Here is a 14,754-nt window from a genome sequence, read left to right on the forward strand (position 1 = left end):
TAGCAACCGTCTTTTTTAAGAAATGTAACAGTTTAAAAAAATAACGAGTGGGGTGTAACTGGTGTGTTTTATGTCGTAGAATAAAACGTGAAAGTATATTGTGCCTGTGTGAACCATGGACCTTATTTAAGGGATTTAACAAAAATCCCATTCAAAAAACCCATTGACTCTGGGACGATGGAAGTGTTAAAATGCACTCGCTTCCGGGGTTTTGCCTACAAAGTGACATCATAGTTCCACCCCTCTATTCTTTATATGCGTGCATTAGTGCATATATTTGATATTCTCTCTCTCTATATATTGTATCATTAACTGTTCACTTCCAGCAAAATAATATATACAAAACATGAAAAATATTGTAAAGGTCTTGTCATTATCATAATCACTTGGTGCCCCCCTATTGGCTGGTGCCTCAGGGCACTCACCCAATCCTGCCTATGGATAATCCGGCCCTGGTGGAGGAGACAATGCATGCAGCAAAGAAATATTTTCATGCTATCAGTCTCATCGTAAAAACGGCCTTGTAAAAAGTTCTCTTAAACTACATTAACACACTCAATATCTGCAGTCTTTGGAATGGAGCTTTCTTCCCCAGTGCCTTGCTGTGAAAAACTTTGGCCATCCTCCATAAGTGCTCTACGAAAAATCCCAGACAAACTTTGGTTGCAGCGTCGACTAACATCCAATCCCATGCAGAAATACAGAACCGGGTTAATGCAGCTGTTGAAATAGGCCACTTTTGAAGCCATATTCAGTGTTTTTTTTTACTGCTTCATTGTCTTCATTCACCAACTTGACCAGCCCTATAAAGTGGTATGGAGCCCAACATAAGAAAAAGGCACAGACCAATACAGCAAGAATCCGAAGAGGCCTCGATTTTCCAGAGAGCCGCGTTCTGCGTATCCCAACAGCAGCTAGTATGTAACAGATAAGGATGACCAGGAAGGGCAACAAGAATCCACAGATGAAACGAATGCAGTAGTAGACATACTTTGCTGAATTGTCACCTGCTTCTGCTCCTTTCTCCTGAAATTGAAATGATAAATATACATTTACATATTTGCTAATATATTATTACATAATGATCACTTAATAATATGCAAGGATTCATGCAGACATAAAAGTAACCTTCAATGAGCATTGGCTCAAATTGTTCTTGCCGGGAAAGACCTGTCGGTACACAAAGTATGGTGAGCTGAACATAACCGCCACAATCCAAACTCCCACACTGACCACCCGAGCGGCACATAACGTCCGTCGTTCTCTGGTGAGCACTGGACACCAGACGCAGAGCACTCGATCCACACTGATGACAGCCAGAAGAAAAACACTGCAGAACATGTTGGCGTACTTGAAGAAGCCAGTGAACTTGCAGAGAAAAACTCCAAAAGGCCAGTAGTTATAGAAAAAATCTCTGATGAGTGAAGTGACTCGTGTCAGGCAGAAGATCAGGTCCGCTACGGCAAGATTAACCAGCCAAACGTTAGTGACATTGGGCTTCATACGGAAGCCAGCCACCCAGATGACCAAAGAGTTCCCGGTGGTGCCGAAGAAAATGATGAAGACGAGGAAGACAATGCTGACCTTATTCACGATGTCTTCAGTGTCCACTGTAGTGTTTGCATGGTGATTTGAGACCTCAGAGTGGATGTCATGGAGAAGAGTTGTATTTGAGGTCATTCTACAATCAAGACAGATAAATGTATTAATGTTCCTTCAGTTTTTTTGTTTAATAACAGATCCGTTTGTTCATGGTGTCAGTTTGTAAGTCAACTACAAAGACTAAGTTGCCCTGAATTCCCACAGGAATTTCTAAAATGCTTGAATGCTTGAAAATTTTCATGATTTTGTACATAGAGGAAACACCAAAAATCTGTACTATAATCAGACAAGATAAAACCCTCATTGTGATCATTACACCACAAGTGTATTCAAAGTGTGATTTACTGGTCTTGCAAGAATTGGTAGTTTATCTATATACATACGTACATACATATTTACTATGAATAATGTGCTGATGAATTGATGTGAGTGTTCTTACCTGTTCACAAGTGTTTTTACAAAACAGATGCACTGCTGCAGTAATCCTTGGTGAATGAATCACAAGTGTCTGGTTCTTTGAAATCACACCAGTGTGAGCTCATCTCTGTTTTTTAATGTCATTTGTTTGCTCATTTATTCCTCTGCAGAGAAAACAGGACAAACAGGAAGGGGGAGGAGAGCTATATTAGCATATACATTTATGTAAGTCTCTTACCCCTTCCTGTTTGTCCTTTATGAATGTATTCTAAGAAGGTTGGAAAATGTATTAAAGGCAAATTGTTCTTACTCTTCTCTCCAAAACTATCTATAGTGGTTTGATAATATTCAAGTCAGATGATTGAGTTGCCAGGGCAGATGCTGAAGTTCATCTTGGTGCTCCAACTGTTCTGGTTTTATGATCGTGACACCATCTTTTTCATATTTTGCATTGGTGTCTGTGGTTAAAGGTTTTTTTTAGCTTGTAAGAATCCACCCGCTAGCCCAAACAGCGGAATCCAGCGGCTTGGTCGAAGGTGTTCTGCGTGTATGTCTTTTCTTTCCTTCAGTTTGACCTATCCTGGCCATAGATTTGCGGTAACAAAAGCCTCCTCACAGTCTAATAGTCATAATGATTTCAGCAGAGTCTGGAATAAATCAAGAAATAACATTTATTTTTCACACGGCAATCCTGTGGGAAGTTCTGTTTACAGATGCTTCCTTGAATGTTTCGCCAATCCTCTTTAAATACTCAGATCAGAACAAAACAATCATAAATTTAACATAATAAAAGCTTCACAAGACCTTTTGCTGGGACATGAAATATTGAAGGCCCTATCTGACCTGGGGTATAAAAATAACAAAAGACCTTATCAGGGGCACAACCCATACCAGAAGAACAGAATTTCTCTCAGATTTGAGATCTTTATTTTTGGTCTGTTCTATTGATATGGGACTGAGATCACATTTCCAATCGCACCGAGACTATAAAATTTATACCAAACATGCAGAGTTTACGCTCATGACTTCTGAACATATAGTAAATATTTTATGTAAGAGTAGCAGCTTGAGTTCTTGGCATTTCTTTGTCAACTTTCACTGACCAGGACCATGTGCCCAGGGGGAAAGGATGGGTGAATGGGCCAATGAGCAAATGGTCTTTCTCTCAGATCTTCTTGTCTGATTAGAGAGTTTATTTTGTTGCGGCATGACATTTGCATTGTGAGAGTTCCTGAGTGTTTGACTTCACAAAGAGCTCAAAGCCTGATCAAAGAGTTTATTGTTTTGTGACATGACATTTGCATTGCGAGAGTTCCTGAGTGACTGGCTTCGTGAGCTGATCAAAGCCCCCCTACAAGCTCTTCATAGATTCTGGCTTTGTGAAGTTCTCTGTGGTCAGTTTTTGCAGAAACAAAGTGAATATTGAGGTTTGCTGTTTCTTCTGCAGTAGTTCTGTGGTTCAGACCCCGTCCTTCTTAGTGTTTGATGGATCTTATCATTCATTTTAGATTTTCACTTACTATTGTTCTACTCTGATCAAGTCTTGCCATGTTTTGTGTATGCAGTAGGGGTGTGCAGCGGAGCCATTATTTGTATCTGTATCTGTATCTGTGACAATCTCAAAATGATTTGTATCTGTATCTGTATTCGGATAGATCCGGAAGTGGGCGTGGCTTAAACCGGAAGTTCGCCAAATTACATGAAAATACCATTTTAAATGCAAATCTGTTCGATGCGTAGTTTTCATTTAACAAATTTGCTTTGTATAACTAAAGTATTATTTTTTTAATTAAAATTATAACTTTGTAAATATCTTCTATTTAAAACTTTAGCAAAAAAGAAAAATAACTTTATTCTTCTTATTTTCCAGTGAAACTTTGTGTACAAATTTGACAAGAGACAGCATCCACAATCTTAAATAAGAGCACTAGTAGAAAAAAAGAAGCTGAAAGAAAAAGAAAAAAATAGAAATAGAAAGAAAGTGTTCAGTAGCCTACTCATAGCAGAATGACAATAAAGCTCACTTGAACTTTAAGTAACTTATGATGTGTTGCAGGAGTCTGTGATCAGATTTTTGTCGAGTTGATATAACTCCAGACAAAGCTTTGATTTCTGAGAGAGGCGCATAGACCCCAAGGCGGCTTGCACTCATCCCAGATAGCAAAAATCATTTGGGCCAGATCTGGTCCAGACCCATCAGACGTTCTGGCCCAGATCCGCATAACGGACTTGGGCCGGTGTCTTTTGGCACAACGGGCCAATACCGGCATGGATCCGTTTTTTCCGGATCTGGGCCAGAACTGGGCCAGCTCCAGACCAGATGCAGATTCCTTTATGGTGATTTGGCCCAAATGTGGGCAGGATCTGGTCCAGTACCATGCCGGATCTGGGCCAGCTCATTTTGTGTATTATATATAGGCCTTTATACACACACACAAATAAGTTGTATACATATCTAGAATTCAAACACAATTTGTTTATTTGTACAGTGCTTTTCACAATACATATTCCAATGCAGCTTTACAGAAAATGCATTTAAAAAGAGTATTGCATTTAAAAGTTACAAATAAAAAGAGTAATGTCCATATGCCACAGTATTTGTACAGTTCCCAGATAATACAAATCATACAAGTAGATAATGACTATTTAAGTAGAAATGATAAATACCTTTAAAAGCAATGATTACAAGCATCTTACCCAGACAGCAAGGAGTGTCAGCCCAGATCCGCCCACAACTGGCCCGCATGGATTTCACACGGGCCAGATGTGGGCTGGATCTGGGCCGACACCCTTGCTGTCTGGGTACATAATACATAATTAAATATCTTTCTTTTTCCCTTAAGGTATAATATCAAGGTCTTAGACAACAAAAGTTTAAAGAACTGATTTAGATGTACAGACAATTACTGTCCTGAACACTACTAAAACAATATTCATATTAAAACAATTGAATTACTACACAAAACATCTTTTACTACACTACATCTTTTCTTTTGATAATTTTTGCATCAAAAGCAAAATTAAAGTTAATTTAAAACTACCCCAAGTAGTACAAGTCTCTACTTCTAGTGCTTACTGTACATAATATTCACTAAGCTTAAAACAGTGCTACACAATGAGAATGAGAAGAATCTGAATAATTACCACAGGGAAATTTTATATCACAGGGAAAGGTCTTACAAATGTGTGTCACCGTTGTGTGCTTGAGTTGGTTCTAGTTGTTCGAGTCTTCTGCAATGCCGTTTTGAGGTAAATGCGAGCCCTCCATCTGACTCCACAGCTTAAAGACAGTTCCCCCCTTTTCGTTGTCTCTAAAAAAAAAAAAAAAGATTAAATATCTTTTTAATATTAAAATATTAATATTAAATATATTATACACACACACACACACATACATACATACAGTACATATATACACAAACACACACATAAGGTCAGAAGTTTACATACACCTTGCAGAATCTGCAAAATGTTAATTATTTTACCAAAATAAGAGGGATAAGATATTTACATATTGTCCACAAGAGAAAAAATGTTGAATTTATAAAATGACCCAGTTGTTTACATCCACTTGATTCTTAATACTGTGTTGTTCCTGAATGATCCACAGCTGTGTGTTTTGTTTAGTGATAGTGGTTCATGAGTCCCTGTTTGTTCTGAACAGTTAAACTGTCTGCTGTTCTTCAGAAAAATCCTTCAGCTCCCACAAATGCTGTGCTTTTCCAACATTTTTGTGTATTTGAACACTTTCCAGCAGTGACAGTGTGAAAAGATGGATCTCAAAATCATACAGAGGACAACTGAGGGACTCATATGCAACTATTACAGAAGGTTTAAACGCTCACTGATGCTCCAGAAGAAAAACTAATGTATTAAGGGGTGAAAACTTTGAAGTTCATGGTAAATTGAACCATTGTGGAAACATGTAACCCAGACAGCAACATAGTGTTGGCCCAGATCCGCCCACATCTGGCCCGCGTGAAATCAATGCGGGCCAGATGCGGGCCGGATCTGGGCCGACACTGCTTGCTGTCTGGGAAGTATCTTCTGTAGCTTCTGAAGGGCAGTACTAAATGAAAAAAATATTTAGGCAAAATAAGAAAAATGTACACCTTCATTCTGTTTAAAAGTTTTCACCCCCTTAATGTATCGTGTTTCCTTCTGGAGCATCAGTAAGCATTTTTCACTTCCAGTTCTTTTCCACATCAATGTTATCCATGGTTAGCATTTTTTAATTTTCCTGTAATCGAGTAATTTTGTCCTGCTTTGTGTGTAACAAAGATAATGTTCATTCTGCTTACTGCCCATAGGTGTGAAGTATAATAACTGATATAACAGAAGAAAAGCAAGGAGAACCTGTGCCACCTGTTTTATATATTAAAAAATACACAACTAATTGCATATTACACAGATATGTTATGAATGTATTTGTTTCATTTAGTATTACAAAGCAAGGAAGGCAATGTTTAAGCCTTACACATAAGAGTCACAGTTTATTAACATGCTCCACTGTGGAAATTAGTGCATGGGACATCAGTGTCATACACACTTCCTTTAATCACCGACTTGAGATGAAAAAGGGTTTGTACCCAAATGACACACAGACTATAGCATTGCTAGAGGACTATGACTGTTATAACAGGTATATTGTTCAGGATGAGTGTGAAGTTATTTGAAGGAGCATTTCTCCAGAAAGCTGCAAGCCTCAATCGGCCCTAACAAACAGTATGTTTTGAACAGCACAAGTTGTAACATTATCAGGCACTCATTATTATCAATACTCAATTATAAATTGTGGCATTCAAATAGCTTGAATAACTCAAACTCCACTGAAAACTAAAAAAACAAACAAACAAAAAAAATGGACTCACCTTACTATTCGACAGTCCCGGCTCTCAGGTGGAACCTGAAATTGAAACAGATCGTTATATAGTGTTGCTGGACAATTTCTCAGTTCATTTACCCAATTAACATGGAGCATACCGTTAACAGAAATAAAAGCATATTTTGGCAAAGATTTTATAAATAAAAACCATACCAAACAATATAATGTAATACATGTATATCTCCTCAGTGCCCCTCTGTTTCTATCATTCAGTGTGCTTGAAAGCGTTCTGCCTGCTTATTCAAGGGGACTGGGCTCGTCAAAAGTTTGGACACATTACTGTTTTTAATGTTCTTGAAACAAGTCTCTTATGCTCATCAAGCCAGCATTTATTTGATCAAAAATACAGAAAAAAAAATATTGTGAAGTATTAAAAATAATGAAATGAAATAAAATGGTTTTCTATTTTAATACACTTCAAAATATAATTTATTTCTGTGATCAAAGCTGAATTTTCAGCATCATTACTCGTCTTCAGTGCCACATGATCCTTCAGAAATCATTATAATATACTAATTTGATACTCCGTTGTTATCGATGTTGGAAACAGTTGTGCTGCTTAATTTTTTGGGAATCTGTGATAGTTTTTTCAGGATTTATTGATGAATAAAAAGTTAAAAAGAAAAGCATTTATTTATTCAGCTTTGCCATCACAGAAATAAATTATATTTTAATTACAATTTTAAAAGTAATTATCAGTTAAAATGTTTTTTTATGAATATATTGTAAAACGTAATTTATTCCTGTGATCAAAGCTGTATTTTCAGCATCATTACTCGTCTTCAGTGTCACATGATCCTTCAGAAATCATTCTAATATTATTATTTGCTGCTCAAGAAACATTTCTGATTATTATCAGTTGAAAAACAGTTATGCTCCTTAATATATGCAGAAACCATGATATACAACCATTCACATGTTTGGTGTGTGTTATTTAATAGAAATGACTGTTTTATTTAGCAAATAGGCATTAAATTGATAAAAGTAAAAAATGTATAATGAAGCAAAATATATATTTCAAATAAATGATGTTCTTTTGAACTGTCTATTCATCAAAGAATCATAAAAATGTTTCCAGAAAATGTTAAGCAGCAAAAACTTTTTTTTTTTTTTACATCTAATAATAATAATAAGAATCATTACTGATAACTGAGCACCAATAAAAATCCAGCACTAAATCAGCAAGTTAGAATGATTTCTGAACGATCGTGCACTGAAGACTGCAGTAATGATGCTGAAAATTCACAGGAATAAATTACATTTTAAAATATATTCAAATGATATTTCACAATATTACTTTTTTAATTTTATTTTTGATCAAATAAATGCATGCAGCCTTGAGGGTTAGTACTTAAACATTAACACTGCTAGCCCACCATGACAGGCAGCAATCTTAAACATTAAATTTTAATGGAAGCAGTCAAAATTACTATAGTTTAAATTAAGTAATTAAGTTAAAATTCGTTAATTACGTATAATTACAGACCTCTGGACCGTTTTCTTCATGTTAGCAAGTCCTCTGATAATAGGCCTAAAGTGTTCGCCGGTCCAACACCGATCTAAGGAGCAATAAAAACACCAAACCTTTAAGTTATCGTGTACACAACATAATAAGAAATTAATTTGTTAGTAGAACAGTGTGATAACACGGTGTGACATACCTCGGTGAAGTTTTAACAGCGTGCAGTCCGTCTGCTTCGATCTTCTTGATGTCTTCTTCTTCTATTAAGGTTTATTGGCGGTTGGCAAACAACTTTTTGGTGCATTACCGCCACCATCTGGTGTGAGTGTGGACCAGAATGTTGTGTGTAAGCATTGTTTAAAAAAAACTATATCCTTCCACTTAAATTGGTTTCTCTAAGATATTGAAACAGTATATTACAACACATTTGTTTTACTCTTTCCGCAAAATGCTAATCAAGCCAGCATTTATTTGATCAAAAATACAGAAAAAAAATGTAATATTTAGAAGTATTACAATTTAAAATAATGGTTTTCTATTTTAATTTACTTCAAAATACAATTTATTGCTTTGATCTAAGCAAATATCTTTGACGTCTTCTGTTCTGAACACGCGCTCGTTTCGGACGCGGCCCGGATCTGCTCTGCGACAGTAGTTCCCGCCCACTGAAACCGGGCCCGGGCTGGATCCGTGTTACAGCACTGAAACGGATGTGACTGTAATACGGATTTGCCGGTTTGAAAACGGATCCGGCACAGAGTCAACTGCTGTCTGGGTTAGTTTCTCTAAGATATTGAAACAGTATATTACAACACATTTTTTTTACTCTTTCCGTGAAATGCTAATCAAGCCAGCATTTATTTGATCAAAAATACAGAAAAAAGTATTACAACTTAAAATAATGGTTTTCTATTTTAATTTACTTCAAAATACAATTTATTGCTTTGATCAGAGCAAATATCTTTGACATGTTCTGTTCTGAACCGCAGAAAAAAACTGACGTGACATCCGTTTCTATGAGTTTTTGTTTTTTATATGTAGAACACATAGTTGAGCAATATCAGACAAGGAGGAATAATGCTGTTTTCTCCAAATATCGGCTGAGCGAATGATTTAAATACCCATTCAAGTCAGTGGTCACTTGCTTTAAGTGCATTCATGCCACCCTTGAGCTGCATTAAACAGTAGGTGTAAATACATCTAATGTCATTTTATACATTGTTTTGTTTTGCATTGTTTTCATGCAACCATGATATGTATCAGGTGTTATGGAATGATCAGATTGATTTGTACAACAGTCCCGCAGACTAGCCTTGAATGGACTCCATGCATGTCTACAGTTTTAACAAGTTTGTAAAACGATCCAAAGTTTGTGATCAACACTTGTCAGCTCTGGTGACGTAGCAGCCAGCTAGCGATGGTGTATGATGACGTAACCGTAACCAAGTGGTGTCTCATTTCATACGGGTATGTTTTCACCCCTAGCGCTTACCACTCGGTTTTGAGGGACAAGGGCTAGGGGTAAGACGAAGGGGTAGGGGAAGGGAAAGGGGTAAGACAGAGAAATGGGATTCACCCTAAGACTAGACTTGGGAGCTAATAAAGGACTAGGAGAAGGGCTCCGTAACGCTGCTATCACCGCATAGCGATAAGCGCAAGCAATAGAGGGGTGGAACTATAATGTCACTTTGTAGGCAAAACCCCGGAAGCGAGTTAGCATTTTAGTACTTCCATCGTCCCAGAGTCAATGGGTTTTTGAATGGGATTTTGGTTAAATCCCTTAAATAAGGTCCATGGTTCACACAGGCACAAGATACTTTCACGTTTTATTCTACGACATAAAACACACCAGTTACACCCCACTCGTGATTTTTTTTAAACTGTTACGTTTCTTAAAAAAGACGGTTGCTAACAAGTTGCTAAATAGGACTACAGGCGCTGTCGGAGACATTCAACGTCATCACGCCGAACAGTTTCTCAATTTACAGTATCTTCCAATTGTAGTATAATTGGTAATTCAATTAATTGTAGAATAACCAATGAATGGTTTCCCGTTTTATATTTTTGTTCGACAATGTTTTTTTGCTTTGCCCCGAAATGCAACACAAGTCTTCGGATGGAAGAAGCTCGTTTTATGGCTTTCCTACTGATGCAGAGACTCTGGGTTCAGACACATAAGGTAAACTCATATTACGTTTATTACAGGTAAACACCACATTTACCGACTTTATGTGTCAGGGTTGGACTGAGAGACAAACACAGGTGAGTCGAATTACTTTTCTTTAATTCTTTCTTTGCAAACTTAAACAGATTCCGAAGGATAACAGAACCAAGTAGTAACAGTGCTGGAATCGTTTTCCAACATAAGAGGTGAGTCCAACTTAAAGACATTCTTCGTTTTCAAACAGGTCTGAGTGCAAGGCTTACGGCACGGAGGAGTCCAGGAATCCAAGAGGTAAGTGAGGGAAGATGATGAGCTTACGACCTTGAGACCAACCAACGAAGGATTGTGGTGAGTGACTTTATGTAGGGTGTTTGGTGATTGGAGTCAGGTGGTAATCAGTACTCGGGTGATTGTGAACGGGTGTCGATGTTTGGTGTAGGTGTGGTTGTGGGCGGATCCGTGACAGTACCCCCTCCCCCACGGGCGTCTCCCGGCGCCCGGGACCGGCGGCGAGGGCGACCGCGTCCTCTTGGGGCTGGGCAGTTGGGGTGTGACTGGTGAAAGTCGGAAAGGAGCAAGGGGTCCAGTATATCCTCTCGGTTCACCCATGATCTCTCCTCGGGGCCGAATCCCTCCCAATCCACTAGATATTGGAGTCGGCCGCCCCGCCGCCGGGAGTTTAGGATCTCTTTAACTCGGTAGATGGTTTCACTGGGTTCGGCTTCGGGAGGAGGAGGCACTTCGGGCTCTGTGGAAGGAGGGAGAACGGGGTTAGTGAATGGTTTCAATAACGACACATGAAAGGTAGGTGATATACGGTAAGTTGGGGGGAGTTGGAGCTCGTAGGTGACTTCGTTGATTTGTCTTCGTATGGGGAAAGGGCCGACGTAGCGAGGGCTTAGTTTTTTGCAGGGTAGACGGAGGCGTATATCCCGCGTGGAGAGCCAAACTTGGTCGCCAGGTTGGTATAGCGGGGTAGCGGCGCGCCGTTTCGAGGGCCGTGGGTAAGCCTCGTAATGGGATTAATTTACAAGCCTTTGAGAATCGATCGACTACAACCAGAATAGTAGTTGATCCATTTGAGGGGGGTAAGTCTGTGGCAAAATCAACCCCGATATGGGACCAGGGTCGGCGAGGAATGGGTAGTGGTAGCAGTTTGCCCTCAGGTAAGTGATGGGGGGTTGAAGTGATGGCACAGACGGAACAGCCTCGAACATAACGGGCCACATCCTGCTTCATGTTGGGCCACCAGTACTTGTTCCAAAGGAGCATGAGAGTGCGTGTGCGGCCTGGGTGACCTGAACCTGGAGACGTGTGGGTTGAATCTAGAATGGGGATTGGAAGAGTGGTCGGGACATACAGCTTCCCCTCGGGAGTTTCCGGAGGAGCAGGTTCCTCTTGAGTGGCGGCACGGATCTGGTCATCCACCTTCCAGATGATGGGACAAGCAAAGATGTTAGGCGGCAGGATTGGCTCTGGGTTCTCAGGTGAGGGGTCTGGTTGGTGCAGACGAGACAAAGCGTCGGCTTTGAGGTTCTTATGGCCTGGACGATAAGTGATGGTAAATTTGAATCTCGTGAAGAAAAGGGCCCAGCGGGCTTGTCGGGGATTTAGGCGTTTGGCTTCGAAGGTATTGGAGGTTTTATGATCCGTAATCACCTCGAATGGATGTTGGGCGCCCAGCCAGTGCCGCCACCTCCAGCGCCAGCTTGATGGCCAGTAGTTCGCGGTTCCCGATGTCGTAGTTTTGCTCGGCCGGTGACATCTTCTTAGAGAAGTAGGCGCAAGGGTGAAGTACTGGGGTTCGCCTTTCCTCTGGGACAACACTGCCCCCACCCCCACTGTTGAAGCATCCATCTCTACCACGAAGCTGTGATCGGGATCCGGATGGGTGAGTATTGGAGCGGTACAGAAGGAGGATTTTAACTTTTCGAAGGCGAGTTCCGCTTGAGACGTCCAGGTGAGGGATTTCGGTTTCCCTTGAAGGAGAGAGGTTAAGGGGGCTGATAAATGGCTGAACTGGGCAATGAAGCGCCGATAAAAGTTGGCGAAGCCAAGGAACCGTTGGAGCTCCTTGATAGTGGACGGTTGAGGCCAGTTCCTTACGGTTTCCACCTTGGCCGGGTCCATTTGCACCCCATTCACGTCGATAATGTACCCTAGGAAGTGAACCTGGGTCTGATGAAACTCGCATTTTTCCAGTTTAAGGTATAGGTGGTGCTGGCGAAGGCGTTGGAGGACTTGACGGACATGAGCGTGGTGTTCTTCAAGGGTGGCTGAGTAGATCAGGATATCATCGATATAAATGAGTGTAAATCGGTTGAGCATGTCCCGGAAGATCTCGTTCATAAAGTTTTGGAATACAGATGGTGAGTTGGAAAGGCCATACGGCATAACCTGGTATTCGTTGTGCCCGGTAGGTGTAATGAAGGCTGTCTTCCACTCGTCTCCCTTGCGGATTCGAATCAAGTTATAGGCGCTGCGGAGATCCAGCTTAGTAAAGATTCGGGCCCCACGAAGCTCTTCCAAGGCTGCTGGCACCAGTGGCAAGGGGTAGGCGAACTTGATTGTCTGGGCATTGAGCGCCCTGTAATCTATGCACGGACGGAGGCCTCCGTCCTTCTTGGCGACAAAGAAGAAGCTGGATGCTGCGGGAGATGTGGAGGGACGGATGAACCCCTGCTGCAGTGCCTCTCACGTATTCCTCCATGGCGGCTCGTTCTGGGATCGAGAGGGGATAGACGTGGCCTTTAGGCAGTTTGGCCCCGGGCAACAGGTTAATGGCGCAATCCCATGGTCGGTGTGGAGGAAGACGGGTAGCGGCAGTTCTACTGAACACATCTTCATAAGAGAGGTAAGCTTGGGGAATACGGATTGAGGTAGGTGTGGTAGGACTCTCTATAGTGGTGGAGTTGAGTGGGAGAGATGGCACATACTCGTGAAGAAAAGGGCCCAGCGGGCTTGTCGGGATTTAGGCGTTTGGCTTCGAAGGTATTGGAGGTTTTATGATCCGTAATCACCTCGAATGGATGTTGGGCGCCCTCCAGCCAGTGCCGCCACTCCTCCAGCGCCAGCTTGATGGCCAGTAGTTCGCGGTTCCCGATGTCGTAGTTTTGCTCGGCCGGTGACATCTTCTTAGAGAAGTAGGCGCAAGGGTGAAGTACTGGGGGTTCGCCTTTCCTCTGGGACAACACTGCCCCCACCCCCACTGTTGAAGCATCCATCTCTACCACGAAGCTGTGATCGGGATCCGGATGGGTGAGTATTGGAGCGGTACAGAAGGAGGATTTTAACTTTTCGAAGGCGAGTTCCGCTTGAGACGTCCAGGTGAGGGATTTCGGTTTCCCTTGAAGGAGAGAGGTTAAGGGGGCTGATAAATGGCTGAACTGGGCAATGAAGCGCCGATAAAAGTTGGCGAAGCCAAGGAACCGTTGGAGCTCCTTGATAGTGGACGGTTGAGGCCAGTTCCTTACGGTTTCCACCTTGGCCGGGTCCATTTGCACCCCATTCACGTCGATAATGTACCCTAGGAAGTGAACCTGGGTCTGATGAAACTCGCATTTTTCAAGTTTAAAGTATAGGTGGTGCTGGCGAAGGCGTTGGAGGACTTGACGGACATGAGCGTGGTGTTCTTCAAGGGTGGCTGAGTAGATCAGGATATCATCGATATAAATGAGTGTAAATCGGTTGAGCATGTCCCGGAAGATCTCGTTCATAAAGTTTTGGAATACAGATGGTGAGTTGGAAAGGCCATACGGCATAACCTGGTATTCGTTGTGCCCGGTAGGTGTAATGAAGGCTGTCTTCCACTCGTCTCCCTTGCGGATTCGAATCAAGTTATAGGCGCTGCGGAGATCCAGCTTAGTAAAGATTCGGGCCCCACGAAGCTCTTCCAAGGCTGCTGGCACCAGTGGCAAGGGGTAGGCGAACTTGATTGTCTGGGCATTGAGCGCCCTGTAATCTATGCACGGACGGAGGCCTCCGTCCTTCTTGGCGACAAAGAAGAAGCTGGATGCTGCGGGAGATGTGGAGGGACGGATGAACCCCTGCTGCAGTGCCTCTCTCACGTATTCCTCCATGGCGGCTCGTTCTGGGATCGAGAGGGGATAGACGTGGCCTTTAGGCAGTTTGGCCCCGGGCAACAGGTTAATGGCGCAATCCCATGGTCGGTGTGGAGGAAGACGGGTAGCGGCAGTTCTACTGAACACATCTTCATAAGAGAGG

The 14,754-nt window shown here is 41.6% G+C and overlaps 1 protein-coding gene and 1 long non-coding RNA gene across 2 annotated transcripts; both read right to left on the reverse strand.

Annotated features, from left to right (window-relative positions):
* Positions 1–536: 536 nt before the first annotated feature.
* Positions 537–2,120, reverse strand: LOC131525149 (C3a anaphylatoxin chemotactic receptor-like). The gene is given in 4 exon segments (XM_058752519.1): positions 537–755; positions 757–1,026; positions 1,129–1,681; positions 2,042–2,120. Coding segments are annotated over 3 exon segments (1,041 nt in total). The 5' UTR covers position 1,681; positions 2,042–2,120.
* A 2,773-nt stretch (positions 2,121–4,893) lies between these two features.
* LOC131525990 (uncharacterized) lies at positions 4,894–9,103 on the reverse strand. The gene is made up of 4 exons (XR_009267342.1): positions 8,566–9,103; positions 8,391–8,463; positions 6,891–6,925; positions 4,894–5,330 (listed from the first exon to the last, which is right to left on the reverse strand). It is a non-coding gene; the product is annotated as an uncharacterized LOC131525990 (long non-coding RNA).
* Between the last annotated feature and the right edge of the window lie 5,651 nt (positions 9,104–14,754).

This window comes from Onychostoma macrolepis, chromosome 19 (genome assembly GCF_012432095.1).
Source record: "Onychostoma macrolepis isolate SWU-2019 chromosome 19, ASM1243209v1, whole genome shotgun sequence".
In the NCBI taxonomy this organism is placed as follows: Eukaryota; Metazoa; Chordata; class Actinopteri; order Cypriniformes; family Cyprinidae; genus Onychostoma; species Onychostoma macrolepis.